This window comes from Hyla sarda, chromosome 6 (assembly GCF_029499605.1).
Source record: "Hyla sarda isolate aHylSar1 chromosome 6, aHylSar1.hap1, whole genome shotgun sequence".
In the NCBI taxonomy this organism is placed as follows: domain Eukaryota; kingdom Metazoa; phylum Chordata; class Amphibia; order Anura; family Hylidae; genus Hyla; species Hyla sarda.
The window spans coordinates 276,766,687-276,781,505 of NC_079194.1; the positions used below are offsets into that span (position 1 = coordinate 276,766,687).

At 45.6% G+C, this 14,819-nt stretch overlaps 2 protein-coding genes across 3 annotated transcripts in view; one reads left to right on the forward strand and one right to left on the reverse strand.

The window, feature by feature from the left end:
• Positions 1 to 14,819, forward strand: part of LOC130277090 (C-factor-like) — a 123,158-nt gene that overhangs the window by 43,357 nt on the left and 64,982 nt on the right. Inside the window, exon 1 of one of the 2 annotated variants that reach the window (XM_056527397.1) lies at positions 5,250 to 5,272. The exons of the other annotated variant lie outside the window; for it this stretch is intronic. The gene's annotated coding sequence lies outside the window, so the exon portion shown is untranslated. Of the gene's footprint in view, positions 1 to 5,249; positions 5,273 to 14,819 lie in introns of those variants that run through there. 2 annotated transcript variants of the gene reach the window in all.
• SF3B2 (splicing factor 3b subunit 2) overlaps positions 1 to 14,819 on the reverse strand; it is a 40,670-nt gene that overhangs the window by 24,432 nt on the left and 1,419 nt on the right. Inside the window, exons 2-7 of the mRNA XM_056527384.1 lie at positions 10,477 to 10,514; positions 9,299 to 9,346; positions 8,167 to 8,322; positions 8,013 to 8,061; positions 6,149 to 6,237; positions 5,109 to 5,211 (exon numbers count right to left, since the gene is read on the reverse strand). Coding sequence (XP_056383359.1) covers positions 5,109 to 5,211; positions 6,149 to 6,237; positions 8,013 to 8,061; positions 8,167 to 8,322; positions 9,299 to 9,346; positions 10,477 to 10,514 — 483 coding nt within the window. The remainder of the gene's footprint in view (positions 1 to 5,108; positions 5,212 to 6,148; positions 6,238 to 8,012; positions 8,062 to 8,166; positions 8,323 to 9,298; positions 9,347 to 10,476; positions 10,515 to 14,819) is intronic.

Genomic DNA, 14,819 nt, shown 5'->3' on the forward strand with positions numbered 1-14,819 from the left:
GGTTTTGTGCCCTGATATACATTATCAGCTGTGAGATCTTATATAGACAGGGCTGTGTCTTTCCTTATGTCCCTTCACCCGAATTGACCGCAGGTGACTCCCCCAAGGTGTAGAAACATCTCAGAGATGATCAAGAGAAATGGGAGGAGCCAGAGCTAACATTCAAGTGTCATAGAAAAGGGTCTGAATACTTATGTACATGCAAACATTTAGGTTTTTCCTTTTTAATAGATTTGCAAAAGTTTCTAGCATTCTGTTTTCTCATTCTCATTATGGGGTATGTAATGCAGATTGACGGGGAGGAAAATGTGATTTTATTTAATTTTTTAGAACAAGACCAGAACATAATGGAATGTGACAAAAGAGAAAGGGTCCGAAAACTTTCTGAATGCGTTGTATATTATTTATCTGCCCTAAAACAAAGCACATACTGCCAGTTCTAATCACAGGTACAGCTTAAAAAAAAATAAAAATTAAATTTTTCAATGCTGAAGCTTTTTAGGTTTGCCTAATAATTTATGGAGTATTTCTTTTACTTTGACAATTCAATACTCATTAGATCGTTGTATAAACAAATAACCTGTTACTTTAGGGAGCTGTTTTACAAGAAAAGCTCTTCTCCGAAGACAAACAGCTTACATACTGCTGAACCATCTGGCTTTGTTCTAAGGGGAAATGTATAATGTTTCCTGTAGGCCATTAAAGGGGTATTCTGTCCGAAAACAATTTACTTTAAATCAACTGATGCCAGAAAGGTAAACAGATAGTAAATGACTTCTATTTAAAAATCTTAATCCTTCCAGTACTTATCAGATGCTGTTTACTACTAAGAAAGTTCTTTTCTTTTTGTATTTCTTTTCTGTCTGTCCACAGTGCTCTCTGCTGACACCTCTGTCCAAGTCAGGAACTGTTCCAGAGCAAGAGAGGTTTGCTATGGGGATTTGCTCTTGCTCTGGACAGTTCCTGACATGGACAGAGGTGTCAGCAGAGAGCACTGTGGTCAGACAAAATAAATTAACCCCTTAAGGACCACAGGTTTTTCCGTTTTTTGCACTTCCGTTTTTTCCTCCTCACCTTTTTAAAAATCATAACCCTTTCAATTTTGCACCTAAAAATCCATACGATGGGTTATTTTTTGCGCCACCAATTCCCACTGACGAAAGGAAGAAGTCAGAGAGGTAGGTCCGGACAGCCCGCACCACATCCAGCTTATGGACCAAACGTTCCTTGGGATGAGACGGAGTCGGGCAATAGGACGGGAGGACGATGTCCTCATTGAAGTGAAAAGCGGAAATAACCCGAGGTAAGAAGGATGGAACCGGACGAAAAACAACTTTGTCCTGGTAGATAACCAGGAAGGGAGAGCAGCAGGAGAGAGCTGCCAGCTATGAAACCCTCCTAACAGAGGAAATTGCAATAAGGTAGGCCACCTTCCAGGAAAGGAGACGAAGAGAAACATCCCTGAGATGTTCAAAGGGAGCGCCCTGTAGGGCACTTAGGACCAAGTTCGAGTCCCAAGGGGGAGTAGGGGACCATTAAGGAGGGGGAGCGTGGGCCACTCTCTGAAGGAAGGTCCGAATATGAGAATTGGACACTAGAGGACGTTGAAAGAGAATGGAAAGTGCCGAAACCTGACCCTTAAGGGAGCTGAGAGCTAACCGTTGTTCCAGACCTGACTGCAAAAAGGAAAGGAGTCGGGGAGGGAGAACGCAACTGGAGATAAAGACTGAGATTCACACCAACGAAAAGAAGACCGCCAGGTACGGTGGTAAATCCTCGCAGAGGAGGGCTTGCGTGCCTTGAACATGGTGTGAATCACCTGGGAAAAGAAACCTCGGGCCTTTAGAACCGCGGTCTTAACCGCCACACCGTCAAATGCAGCGACAGTAAATTGGGGTGGACCTTGAGAAAGGAAGTCTGGAGAGGAGGTCTGGGCGAAGCGGAAGGCGCAGCGGTACGTCGTCCAAAAGTTGGACCACATCGGCGTACCACGGCCTCCGGGGCCAGTCCGGAGCCACGAGAATGGCAGGAAAGCCCACTGCTTTGAGCTTCCTCAGGACCCTGGGAAGGAGAGGAGGGAACAGATAGGTTAAGGCAAAGCCCGACCAAGGGATCACCAGGTCATCCACGGCTAGAGCCAAGGGGACCCGGGACTTCGACACAAAGTGAGGAACCTTCTGGTTGTGGCAGGACGCGAAGAGGTCCACGTCTGGAGTGCCCCAGAGGTTGCAGATCTCTGCAAACACCTCCGGATGAAGGGACCACTCGCCGGGGTAAGCGGAGGACCGGCTGAGAAAGTCCGCTTCCCAGTTGTTTACTCCCGGAATGTGAATTGCTGAGACAGCCGGAACTCTGAGTTCTGTCCGGAGGAGAATTTTGGAGACCTCTGTCATCACTGCTGAGCTGCGAGTGCCGCCCTGGCGATTGATGTACACCACAGAAGTGGAGTTGTCTGACTGGACACGAACAGGGCAGCCCTGAAGAAGGATCTCCCAATGTAGCAGGCAAAAAAAGATCGCCCTCAGTTCCAATATGTTGATGGGGAGAAGGGCTTCCCGGGGGGACCAAAGGCCCTGGACCGTCCGGTCCCTGAAAACCCCTCCCAAGCCGGAAAGACTTGCATCCGTTGTGACAACTTGCCAGTGGAGGGGTAGGAAGGAGCAACCCCTGAAGGAGTAGGGGGAAATGAAGCCACCACCGAAGGGACCGGCGAAACCTTCGAGGAAGAACGATCCTGCGATCGAGAGACAATGGAGATCCGTCCCACTGGGATATAATCGCCAGTTGAAGAGGACGGTAATGAAACTGGGCGAATGAAATGGCCTCAATGGCCGCCACCATCCGACCCAGGACTTCCATGCAAAAGCGAAGGGAAACTGGGGTGAGTTTCCGAAGTATCCGAACCCCTGATAAAAGAGTCAGCCGCTTGTCAGGCGGAAGCCGAATCCGAACAGACGCCGTGTCGAACTGGAGCCCCAAGAATATTAGGGACTGGGTGGGAGAGAGGTTGGACTTGACCATCCAGCCAAAACGAGACAAGGCCTGAAGGGTGAGACAGAGCCTCTGGGCCCTGGTTAGAGATAGATAGAGAGGGAAGAAACCCATTCTGGAGGGATAGCAGAGTCCACAGGGTTTGGGGGTGCAGTGGTGCAGGCGGAACAAGTGGGTTCAGCAGAACCAGACATTTTTGCATTACAGCCCTTGCAAGTATAATAAGTGACCAGGGCTCCAGGTACCTGTCTAGAGAGAGGGACAGTCCTGGGTACGGACATAGCAGGGAAAAAAGATGAAACAATCTCACCAGGCGTCTGTGTCCCCAGCAAAAAGCAGCAGCTGAGGGAGAACTTCTGCAGCTGAGGGGATAGGAGGGAACGAGTTCAGGACCAATGAGAAGCAGGGGGCCAGATTTAAGGCTAGAACCCCTCTCATTGGACCTAGGGCGGGCTGCCATGCTTGCACAGCGCTGATTGGCAGATAATCTGCATTTTCGCGGGCCCTCTTGTAATAGGAGAGGAAATCCTGACGGCCGCACGTGGGCGGAGCTTAATTGGTGGAATAAGCCCGCGGCCATTATCATACCCAGAGTCAAGAAAAGCATCGCCTGCAGAGCGAGAGCCCTGCGCTCCGGTCGCCTAATTCATGATGCGACCGAAGCAGGAGGGCCGGCGCTAGCCGCGAGAGAAGGCAGGCTATGGAGCACGGCGCGAGATTAAAGAGGCCCGCGCTCCGGCATCTGCAAAAGGGAAGTGCTGGCCAGAGATAGGCACGTCCGCACTCCCTGAGTGCCGGCGTCTGCACACAGGCAGTGCCGGGAGAGAGGGGAGACCGCACAGACAGACAAGTGCCGGCGTCTGTAAACAGGCAGCACCAGGAGGAGAGGGGAGACCGCACAGTAAAACAAGTACCAGAGTCTGCACACAGGCAGCGCCAGTAAAGAGGGCAGGGAACAGTCCTACACCACTGCAATTATTCTACCCACTGAATAAAAGGAAAAAAAAAACTCCTCACCTAGAGTACATAGGGCAGGGAGTCCCATAGAAGAAATAAAGAGGAGTGTGCTCCAAGGGGGGGGGGGGGTCTCCAGAGGTTGAGAAGTCCTGACAATAGAGGCACCAACCTGAAAGAAAGGGGAGAAATACTCACCTTGGTCTGAAGAACTTACCTAATGAAGTCTTCAGTCAGCTTTAGACCCTTGCATCATGCCGGGCTGTAATAGCGAGATGAGCAGGGAAAGTAGGGGGACCCGGACCCAAGAGGTACAACCCCAAGCGCTGACCGTTGGCGAGAGGGGGTTGACAGTACATCCACGATGCCTGTGCCCCCCTCAATCGCAAATGGGGAAACAGTGAACGCTATGTTCCTGAGACCCCACCTGAGAGAAGAAAAGGGAGAGAAAACTCTCCATGGGCTATAACACTGCACACACTGATCACTGCAAAGCCATAGCTTTGCAGTGATCAGTGTTATCGACTGTCGATTGCTCAAGCCTGCATCTCGTGCTTGGAGCAATCAATCGCCGAATGGATGCGCCGGAAGGTGGTAAGAGGACCTCCGCTCGTGTCCCAGCTGATCGGGACACTGCATTTTCACTCCGCTGGTCCTGATCAGCCCCACTGAGCAGCCGGGAAGCTTTTACTTTAGTTTTAAACGTGGTGTGAACGCCTCGTCTAAAGAGTTCCGGTCCCAGATTCAGTTACATGCCGGGACCAACCCAATATGGACGTAATTATACGTACTAGGTGGTTAAGGCGTTAAAGAAAATAACTTTCTCTGTAGTATACAGCAGCTAATATGTACTGGAAGGATTAAGATTTTTTAATAGAAGTAACTTACAATTTTACTTTACTATTGTATTATTTGTTTGACACCGAGGGTATAGGTGTTATTTGAGCAGCTCAGGTCGCAGGTCCCTAGTGTGGTAAGAGCCTCTCCAAATCTCTTACCTAATTTAAAAATCTGTTTAACTTTCTGGCACCAGTTAAAGGGAATGTGGGAACTACACAAAATATGAACCAACCAGGTTCACCAGAGTGAGAGCTGCTGATTCTTACCAGCTTTATGAACATAGCCTGTCCTTATGAAAAAAAGTTTCAAATAAGATGCATTACCTGCGGCCACTGGCAAAAATATCTCCTCTTGTCTAATTTCTTTCAGCTGAAGAATCTTCTCAAGGACTTGTGGAATCTTTGGACCAGATAAGGAATCTTCTAACTGAAGTGGAAAAACAGATGTACACATGGAACTAGCTTTACAACTTCAAGACAAAAACAATGTCAACAGACTTAGTAGACTTGCCGTATTTTTCGCCCAATAGGACGCACCGGCGTATAAGACGCACCCAATTTATAGGTGCAAAATCTAAAAAAATAAAGATTTTGAACCCAATAGTGGTCTTCAACCTGCGGACCTCCCGATGTTGCAAAACTACAACTCCCAGCATGCCCGGACAGCCGTTGGCTGTCCGGGCATGCTGGGAGTTGTAGTTTTGCAACATCGGGAGGTCCGCAGATTGAAGACCACTGCAGGAGGAGGTAATATTCACGTGTCCCCGCCTCTCCGGACCCGTCACCGCTGCCCTGGATGTCGCTCCATCGCTGTCGCCGTGTCCCCGTCGCTCCGGAATGTCTCTGCTGCCGGCCGGGTATCCTCGCTCTCCGTCGCCATCACGTCGTTACGCACGCCGACGCACGTACGCGACGAGGAGGAAACAGAGCGCCGGCCATACAGGGGATCCCTGATTGGAGAAGACACCGAGGAGGCAGGTAAGGTCCCTCCCGGTGTCCTGTAAGCACTAACCCGGCTATTCAGTCGGGCTGTTCAGGACCACCGTGGTGAAATCGCGGCGGTCCCGAACAGCCCGACTGAACAGCCGGGTTAGTGTCACTTTCCCTTCAGACGCGGCTGTCAGCTTTGATCGCCGCGTCTGAAGGGTTAATACAGGGCATCACCGCGATCGGTGATGTCCTGTATTAGCCGCGGGACCCGGCTGTTGATGGCCGCAGGGACCGCCGCGATAGGGGTGTATTCGCCGTATAAGACGCACCGACTTTTCCCCCCCAGTTTTGGGGAAGAAAAAGTGCGTCTTATACGGCGAAAAATACGGTAATAGTTTATAATGACAAGGCCAAAGCAAAGATGGGGGTCTTACCTCTCTGGAGTCATCTCCAGACTGATTGACACGTGGGCGATTGATGGATGGCATCAGTGGTGGGATATTAGTAGCAATAGAAAGGTTACCTGTAGATGAAGAAGAAACAAATATGTACTACATTATATATATATATATATATGTGAGACAGGGACAAGAATGTCCATCAATGATCGCTTTATTTCCCCAAGGTGCCTGTCGTATGAGGATACCAAATTTTGGGAAGCGCATATCCTATACAGGGAAAGCTGGGTGAGAGATCAGGAATCCAGGAAATGCTTAAAATTACTAATGGGTTTACAATAGGTGTAACCATGTCTGTGCTGAGAGGCTGTGAGGAACCCCTAATGAGAGTTGGGAGTTTGGTTGAGCGGCTGGTTGTAGGACACATGTACAAAGAGGTAACATTTTGTTTAGTTAGTGTTGGAAGAGCAAGATTTTTGTACTTCATGCCTGTTAAAGGCCGTTTTTTTTATTGCTGAAAAAATAAATGTTAACCCCTTCCCGCTATAGGACGTAGCATCCGACACGTTTGTGCATTTGGACGTATGAATACGTCCTAACGATCTTCGACACTGCCGCAGGAAGCGGAGGAGATCGGCAACGGGACCCGACTGTTAAATCACAGCCGGAGTCCCGCTGCAGCTGCCGTAGCCGTGATCGCGGCAGCATTAACCCCCTAGATGCCGTGATCAATCCTGATCATGGCATCTATGGTGTTGACAGGGGGAGCGCTCTCCCCCTGTTCACCAACGGTGGCGTCGCGATAAGATCGCAGGTCGCCGTTGGTTGCTATGGTAGCAGGAGGTCAGATCATGACCTCCTCTCTGCCTGCTACGGAAGTCTGTGAGATCCAGTCAGAGGCTGGATTGCACAGGCTGTAGTGTGTGCAGCTCATCAGGTCATACTGTGCTGCAGTACAAATGTATTGTAGCATAGTATAACCTGTAAAAAATTTAATAAAAAGTTCTTCAATAAAAGTATGAAGTGTAAAAAAAAAAAAAAAAAAAAAAAAGAGCCCATTTCCCAATAAAAGCCCTGTATTATCACCAAAAAAAAGATGAAAAAAACCCCCAAATCATACACATAATAGGTATTGCCACGTCCGTAATGACATTTACTATAAATCTATAATGTAAATTATCCCGCATGGTGAACGCCGTAAAAAAAGCAACATAAAAAATAGCGCAAAATTCGCCAATTTGGTGCAAACAGTGGAATAAAAATGATCAAAAAGGTAGCACAAAAATGAAACGAATAAAAAGTACAGCTCATCCCGCAAAAAATAAGCCCTTGGTGTCTGACAAAGAATAAAAAAGTTACGGCTGTTGGAAAATTAATGGCAGAAAAATTATTTTGCTCAGAAAAGGAAAAACGAACATAGAAAGCGATATAAAATGGGTATCGCCATAATCGTACTGACCCACAGAATAAATAGAATTTCACTTTTTCTGCACAGTGTTCACCATAAAAAAAATAAAAAATAAAAAAATAAAACACGCCAGAAATTTTCCAGTTTTTCACTATATTTTGAAGTTTTTCACAAAAAATGCTGCACGTGTCAACAAAAATGGACCAGTTATATAAAGTACAATATGTCACAAAAAACACATCTCAGCTCAGACAAAGCGTTCTAAAGTTATTACCATTTGAAGAGATACATGTCAAATAAAAAATAAGAGCCTGGTCATGGAGGTAAAAAAATGGGTCGTCCTTAAGGGGTTAAAATGGTACTTCTGTATCCCTGTATCTGACTGCAAATTTGCTGCTATTTGACACAGTCTACAGAGCTAATCTCAATATTATATTATGAATCCATGAACATTTTTTTTCCAACCATGTTATACGGCATGTTGTACTTTACCTCTACCAATGAGCAGGGATCGGGTGGTTTCTGGGTCAATTAGCGTTGCCTATAAGATAGAATAATGTTCAAGTAAATCATAAGACGGAACACTAAAATAACTTTATAATTGTAATAACAAAAATTGTAATGTAGAAAACAAATGGCTTCTAACCTTAGGAAGTCCATCATTTTGCTGAGGAACTGTCTGTGCCGAATTGCCGTTTTCTTGGTCTGGAGTTAGGTGAGAATTAAGACCAAGTGGAAATCCAATGCCCATAGCTGGAGGAGGTGGAGGAGCTGGCAGACTGGGCATTGGCATTCCGGCCATCTAAAAACATTGCAAGCAGCACAAGAGAGAGGAATGAGTTGCTAAAAAGAGAAGTCGTCAAATTCAACCATGGCAAAGAATCGGTTGTCTATAGTTGGCAATCATCATACACAGTAATAGACATGAAAAAAAAAAACGAAAATTTATTTTATCCATATTAGGCTGAGTTCACATCACGTTTTCTCCCATACGGGAGCGCATACGGCAGGGGGGAGCTAAAACCTCACGCTCCTGTATGCCTTTGTATGCGCTCCCGTATGTAATTCACTTCAATGAGCCGGCCGGAGTGAAACGTTCAGTCCGGTCGGCTCATTTTTGCACTGTATGCGCTTTTTCCCCGGACTTAAAACTGTAGTCACAAACGGTTTTAGGTCCGGTTGTAAAAGCGCATATGGCGCAAAATTGAGCCGACCGAACGTTTCACTCCGGCCGGCTCATTGAAATGAATGACATACGGGAGCGCATACGAAGGCATATGGGAACGTGAGGTTTTAGCTCCCCCCTGCCGTATGCGCTCCCGTATGGGAGAAAACGTAATGTGAACCCAGCCCTCAGACAACCCTTGCTTATGACAAAATTCCAGGGCTGCAAGAAAATCAAACAATGCAGAGGACTTACCTGCATCCACCATGATGAACACATATGTATGCTTGGGAAACAACCCAAACATACTCACTGTCTACGTTCAGGCCAGTGGAATCAATGGGACACTTACCTGTCCCTGCACGGATACACCAGCACCCCATTTTGACATTTTGCTGACGTATCCATGTAATGGACAGCACAAACATTGTGTGAACGAGCCCTTACACTGCAATGGATGGATCACACAAATAATTCTATTTACAACCCATCGCCAACATTCTGCCCAATCCTGATCGTGTCTGACTGGCGAACAGTTGTAAATAGAATCATTTGAGAAACCGCTCTGAAAGGAACATTCTATGAAATTTTGCTTAGATCTTTAAATGCTCACCTGGGCCAGTCTTGAATTTGTGGATGACATTTCCGCATCATCAATAGCCTAAAATATACAATATAAGCAACAAAAAGTTTACAAGAGGTGAGTGCTGGTGACACAGAATTGGTAAGGAAATACTATCCTCTGGTTCAAGCTGTACTGAAAACTAGAAAGTTCCTTTAAAAAGGGTACTCCGGTGGAATTTATTTATTTATTTATTTTTTAATCAACTGGTGCTAGAAAGTTAAATAGATTTGTATGTTATTTTTTTTTTATTTATAAATCTTAATTCTTCCAGTACTTAGCTGCTGTATACTACAGAGGGAGTTCTTTTAAAATGTTTTTTTCTGTCTAAGCCACCAGGAGAGGTTTGCTATGGGGATTTGCTCCTGACACAGACAGAGGTGTCAGCAGAGAGCACTGTGACCAGACAAAAGAAATTCAAATAGAAAAGAACTTGTTGTGGAGCATACAGCAGCTGATAAGTACTGGAAGGATTAAAGTACAACTCTGCGATGAAAAAACGTATCCCCTATCCTTAGCCGGAATATCGGTATAAGTTATCGGCTAGTGGCCTGAAAGGTCACATATTATCGGTAATAAAAAAATCGATATTGGTCGATCCCTAGTCAACACGCCCCATTCATGGTGAGAAATAGGGCGCAGTTCGGGACATCCCGGGGAGCCCCAGCAGTCGGACCCCCCGCGATCTAACACTTATTCACTATCCTTAGGATAGGGGATACGTTTTTACATACCAGAGTTATCCTTTAAGAATTTTTAAATAGAAGTAATTTACAAATCTGTTTAACTTCCTGGCACCAGTTGATTTGAAATATATATTTTTTTCACCAGAGTACCCTTTTAATAGAGATGAGCGAACTTACAGTAAATTCGATTCATCACGAACTTCTCGGCTCGGCAGTTGATGACTTTTCCTGCATAAATTAGTTCAGCTTTCCGGTGCTCCGGTGGGCTGGAAAAGGTGGATACAGTCCTAGGAAAGAGTCTCCTAGGACTGTATCCACCTTTTCCAGCCCACGGGAGCACCTGAAAGCTGAACTAATTTATGCAGGAAAAGTCATCGACTGCCGAGCCGAGAAGTTCGTAACGAATCGAATTTACTGTAAGTTCGCTCATCTCTACCTTTTAACACATCTCAGCTTATCTCTTCTACATTGCTGGATTGTTACCTGTGTGGCAGTATGTTCAGTCGAATCATCTCTACTGCCTGAAATTACAAAGAGAAGAATTACAGTGAGATAAGGAAGGACAGCAATGTTCACACACACAGTACACATCTATGGATCGGATACAGATTTAGCAATTGTATACATAAATAGGAGAGGATCTAACATGATCTGCATAGGGTACATGTTCTACAACTATGTGACTTTCAGTTGTAGTAAACAAAACATCCAAAACACCAAAACAGAGGCCAAAGAGAGGGTGAAGCTGTGACGCAGTCTACTGACAAGTCGTATATATTTTATCATTAGAGGGGTATTTCCTCTAAAGAGACGGCATAAGCTTAGAATCAGTGAGGACCCACCTGCCCGGAGGCCTTCAGATTCTTAAAGTAAAGAGGCTGCAGCACTGGGTAAATGGTTTTTCCAGATAAGATTTACTAATAGCCTATCCTTGGGATCGGTCATCAATATTGGATCATGGGGATCCAACACTCAAGACACCTCAAATCAGCTTTTTGGTAAAGCCTTGACACCGGCATACACAGAGAATAGAACCAGAAGCAGCCAGCTCCATACAATGCATAGTGCTGGGTTTACACCTTGTTTCTGCAATACCGCTCCGTATTTGTTTTCAATTTGAAAACCGTACGGAACCGTATTGAAAACTGTATGCCAAATGATGCAAACGGTTGTGTCTGTTTTGCATCCTGTACGGTTTTGTAAGGTTTTTTTTTCCCGTACCCAAAACCGTAGCCTACCACAGTATTTGGTCCGGGTGAAAAACCGTATTGAAACGTATATATATATATATATATATATATATATATATATATATATATATATATTTATTTTTTTTAAATATGGGAGTCAATGGGAAGCATGCAGAAGCGTATGTGCGTACAGTTCCATCTGGTTTCCACTAGGGATCGACTGATATCGTTTTTTAGGGCCGATACCGATATTCTGTGGAGGTTAGGGCTGATAGCCGATAACTTATACCAATATTCCGGTATAAGTTAACGGCCATTTATCCCCCCCCGGCGACACCACCCGACGCACCGCACCTCCATACCCCCCCCCCCCCCCCGCACCCCTCCGGCCAGAGACCGCCGCCGCTGCCCCATTGCCTCCCCCATTCCCAGTTTTATAATTACCTGTTCCCAGGGTCCACTCTACTTCTGTCTCCGGCGCCATCCTCCTGAGACGAGTGACGTCGAGGACGTCACTCGTCATTGCGCTGCGCAGTGCACAGCGTAACACAGGACATGCAGGAGCCAGAAATAGTGTGGACCCCGGGAACAGGTAATTATAAAACTGGGGATGGGGGAGGCAATGGGGCAGCGGCCGGGGCGGTGCGGCAGTGGGGGGTGATTTGCGGTGCGGCGCGGTGGGGGGGGGGGGGATGTGCGGCGCGGTACGGTGGGGGCAGTGCGGGGCATTATCGGATTATCAGCAAGGCAATACCGATAACATCCAAAATTGTGAATATCGGCCGATAATATCGGCAAAACCGATAATCGGTCTATCCCTAGTTTCCACCATACGGTTTTTGACTTTGCACAGCTTTTTTTCTTGGAATTTCAATCAAACAAGTGAAACGTTATTCATAATGGAGTGAAAAAGTTAAAAACGTATACATATTTTTCCCTTAAAAAACGGATGCAACCAGACATAATTTTTCAAACCGTATATGGATTAAAATTTGTACACGTTTTGATATACAGTTTAGTCAGGTTTTGAGGAATCAGTTTTTGATCGAAAAACCTGATGCGGGATCTGTATTGCAAAAACGTGGTGTGAACCCAGCCTTACTGCAGCTCAGCTCCCATTCACTGACATGAAACTATAACACAGACCTTTGCGATGTGATGCAGTTGTCTAAACAGCTGGAGTCCTGAAGCATAGATATTAGCATATGAATAGGGGTTAAAGCGGTACTCCGCCCCTAGACAGATAAGATGTCTGATCGAGGGGTCCCACCGCTGGGACCCCTGCATTCTCTGTGCAGCACCCAGAGTTCATTTAGAACACTGGGTGCGGGTGGCGGGGTCGTGACATCACCGCCACGCCCCTCGTGACATCACACCACCACACCCCTCAATAAAATGTTCTCAACACTGGGGCAGCTGAGTACCCCTTTAAACCCTAAAAATCTGAATATTGTATACATCTTAGCAATATGCCGTAACAATAGATGATGAAAATTCCCCTATAAAAGAGCATCTGTCAGCACCATGTCACAGCCGAGTGATTGACATCCCACACTATTCAGCTGCCAGCAGTGCAATCTGCGCATACACCCCCTGGTGGTTGTTTCTGGCGCACGCGCAGACTGCACAGGCAGAGCTGTTGTATGAAAGTCTATGAAAAAGTGGAAACTGTATGAAAATAATTTTTTTTAAAATGGCCATTAAAAATAACAAGCATGTTCATTATTGGGGACCATAAGTAAGAAATAACAGCTGGAATAACAACTGTAAAATGGGAATAGACATCCTTGTTTAGAAAAAAAATATTGTTTTTCTTTTCACGGCTACTAACGCAACCAAAAATACACTGTGTGAATATATATACAGTGGTCCCTCAAATTACAATATTAATTGGTTCCGGGACGACCATTGTATGTTGAGACCAGAACTTTATGGAAACCTGGTAATTGGTTCTGAAGACCCAAAATGTCATCCAAAAGATAGGAAAAAGTGAGAATTAAAGAAAAATAAGTAAATAACTAATATAGATAAAGCAAATCCTTTCATAAAAGGTAAGAAAGATCTGCTGGGAGCTGTAAATCACTGTCTATGTCAGTGTTTCCCAAGCAGGGAGCCTCCAGCTGTTGCAAAACTACAATTCCCAGCATGCCCGGACAGCCAAAGGCTGTCCGGGCACGCTGGGAGTTGTAGTTTTGCAACAGCTGGGGGCACCCTGCTGGCAAAACACTGGTCGATGTAGAGGACAGGAGCTTCTTCAAAGTCCTGTACAGTACACACAGTTTCCCAAAAAAGTAATATGGAGCCGCCCTCACCTGTTGTCCAAAGGAGCAGCTAACCCGGGCACAGGTAAAGAGTAAAGAACATGTAATACCACCCTGTACTGAAGGGGCGCTACCAGACACCAGTCAGTGCATACACTTCAGTAATACAGGTAAAGAGTACAGAACATGTAATACCTCTCTGTACTGTAGGGGGCGCTACCAGACACCAGTCAGTGCATACGCTTCAGTAATACAGGTAAAGAGTACAGAACATGTAATACCTCTTTGTACTGTAGGGGGCGCTACCAGACAAGAATTCAGTGTATACGCTTCAGTAATACAGGGGTTTTGCCAGTGAATGTCCATTCTAATTGGTCAGTTCTTCCGGACATTGACATGTTTTGCAGATCTGGACTGTCTGTACATTGTATGCTGAGTCTGGTTTCAAGTTACAATGGTCCAGAAAAGACCATTGTATGTTGAAACTATTGTATGTTGAGGGATCACTGTATATATATGTGAATGACACATCTATTATTTAGAAATCAGTCCACAGCACAGCTCAATGGCCCCCGGTATTTGTTGGGGCGATTCTCCAAGGCACCGGTGTAGAAAGTTTAAAATGTAGCCTTTATTTGCACAATGGGGGAGATTTATCAAAACCAGTGCAAAGGAAAAGTTGCCCATAGCAACCAATCAGATCTCTTCTTTCATTTTGCAGAGGCCTTGTTAAAAATGAAAGAAGCGAGCTGATTGGTTGCTATGGGAAACTGGACAACTTTTCCTCTGGACAGGTTTTGATTAATGTTCCCCAATATCTTTATTAATACAAAATAGCACCCAATAAGGACCCAAACAGAAGTAACAGTATGAATACTATACAGCAGTGGTCTTCAACCTGCGGACCTCCAGATGTTGCAAAACTACAACTCCCAGCATGCCCGGGAGTTGTAGTTTTGCAACAGCTGGAGGCAACCTGGTTGGGAAACACTGCCCGGTGGGCAAGAGCCGCACTTGGGGAAGGATGGAATCTCATGTGTGGACTGGACCAACTAAGCTGCTTTACCAGAAATAACATGGTCTGGGTAAGGAGTTTTTGCCATACTGTTTTCAATCCGCTTTTCTAAAGAAAACCGTATGGCAAAAAAACGGATGGAACAGTATGGGAAAAAGTAAACCGTATGCGTTTTTAAACAGTATCCTGGTTTTAAAAGTGCATACAGTTCTGTCCATTTTTATAGAAAAAAAAAAAACATACGTTTTTTAAAATTTTGTCCATTTTTAATGGGAGGGGTCTTGGGTGGGGACTTTAGGATGCAAATGCGCATGTGCAAAAACCGTATACGTTTTCCCGTATGGAACCGTATACATGTGC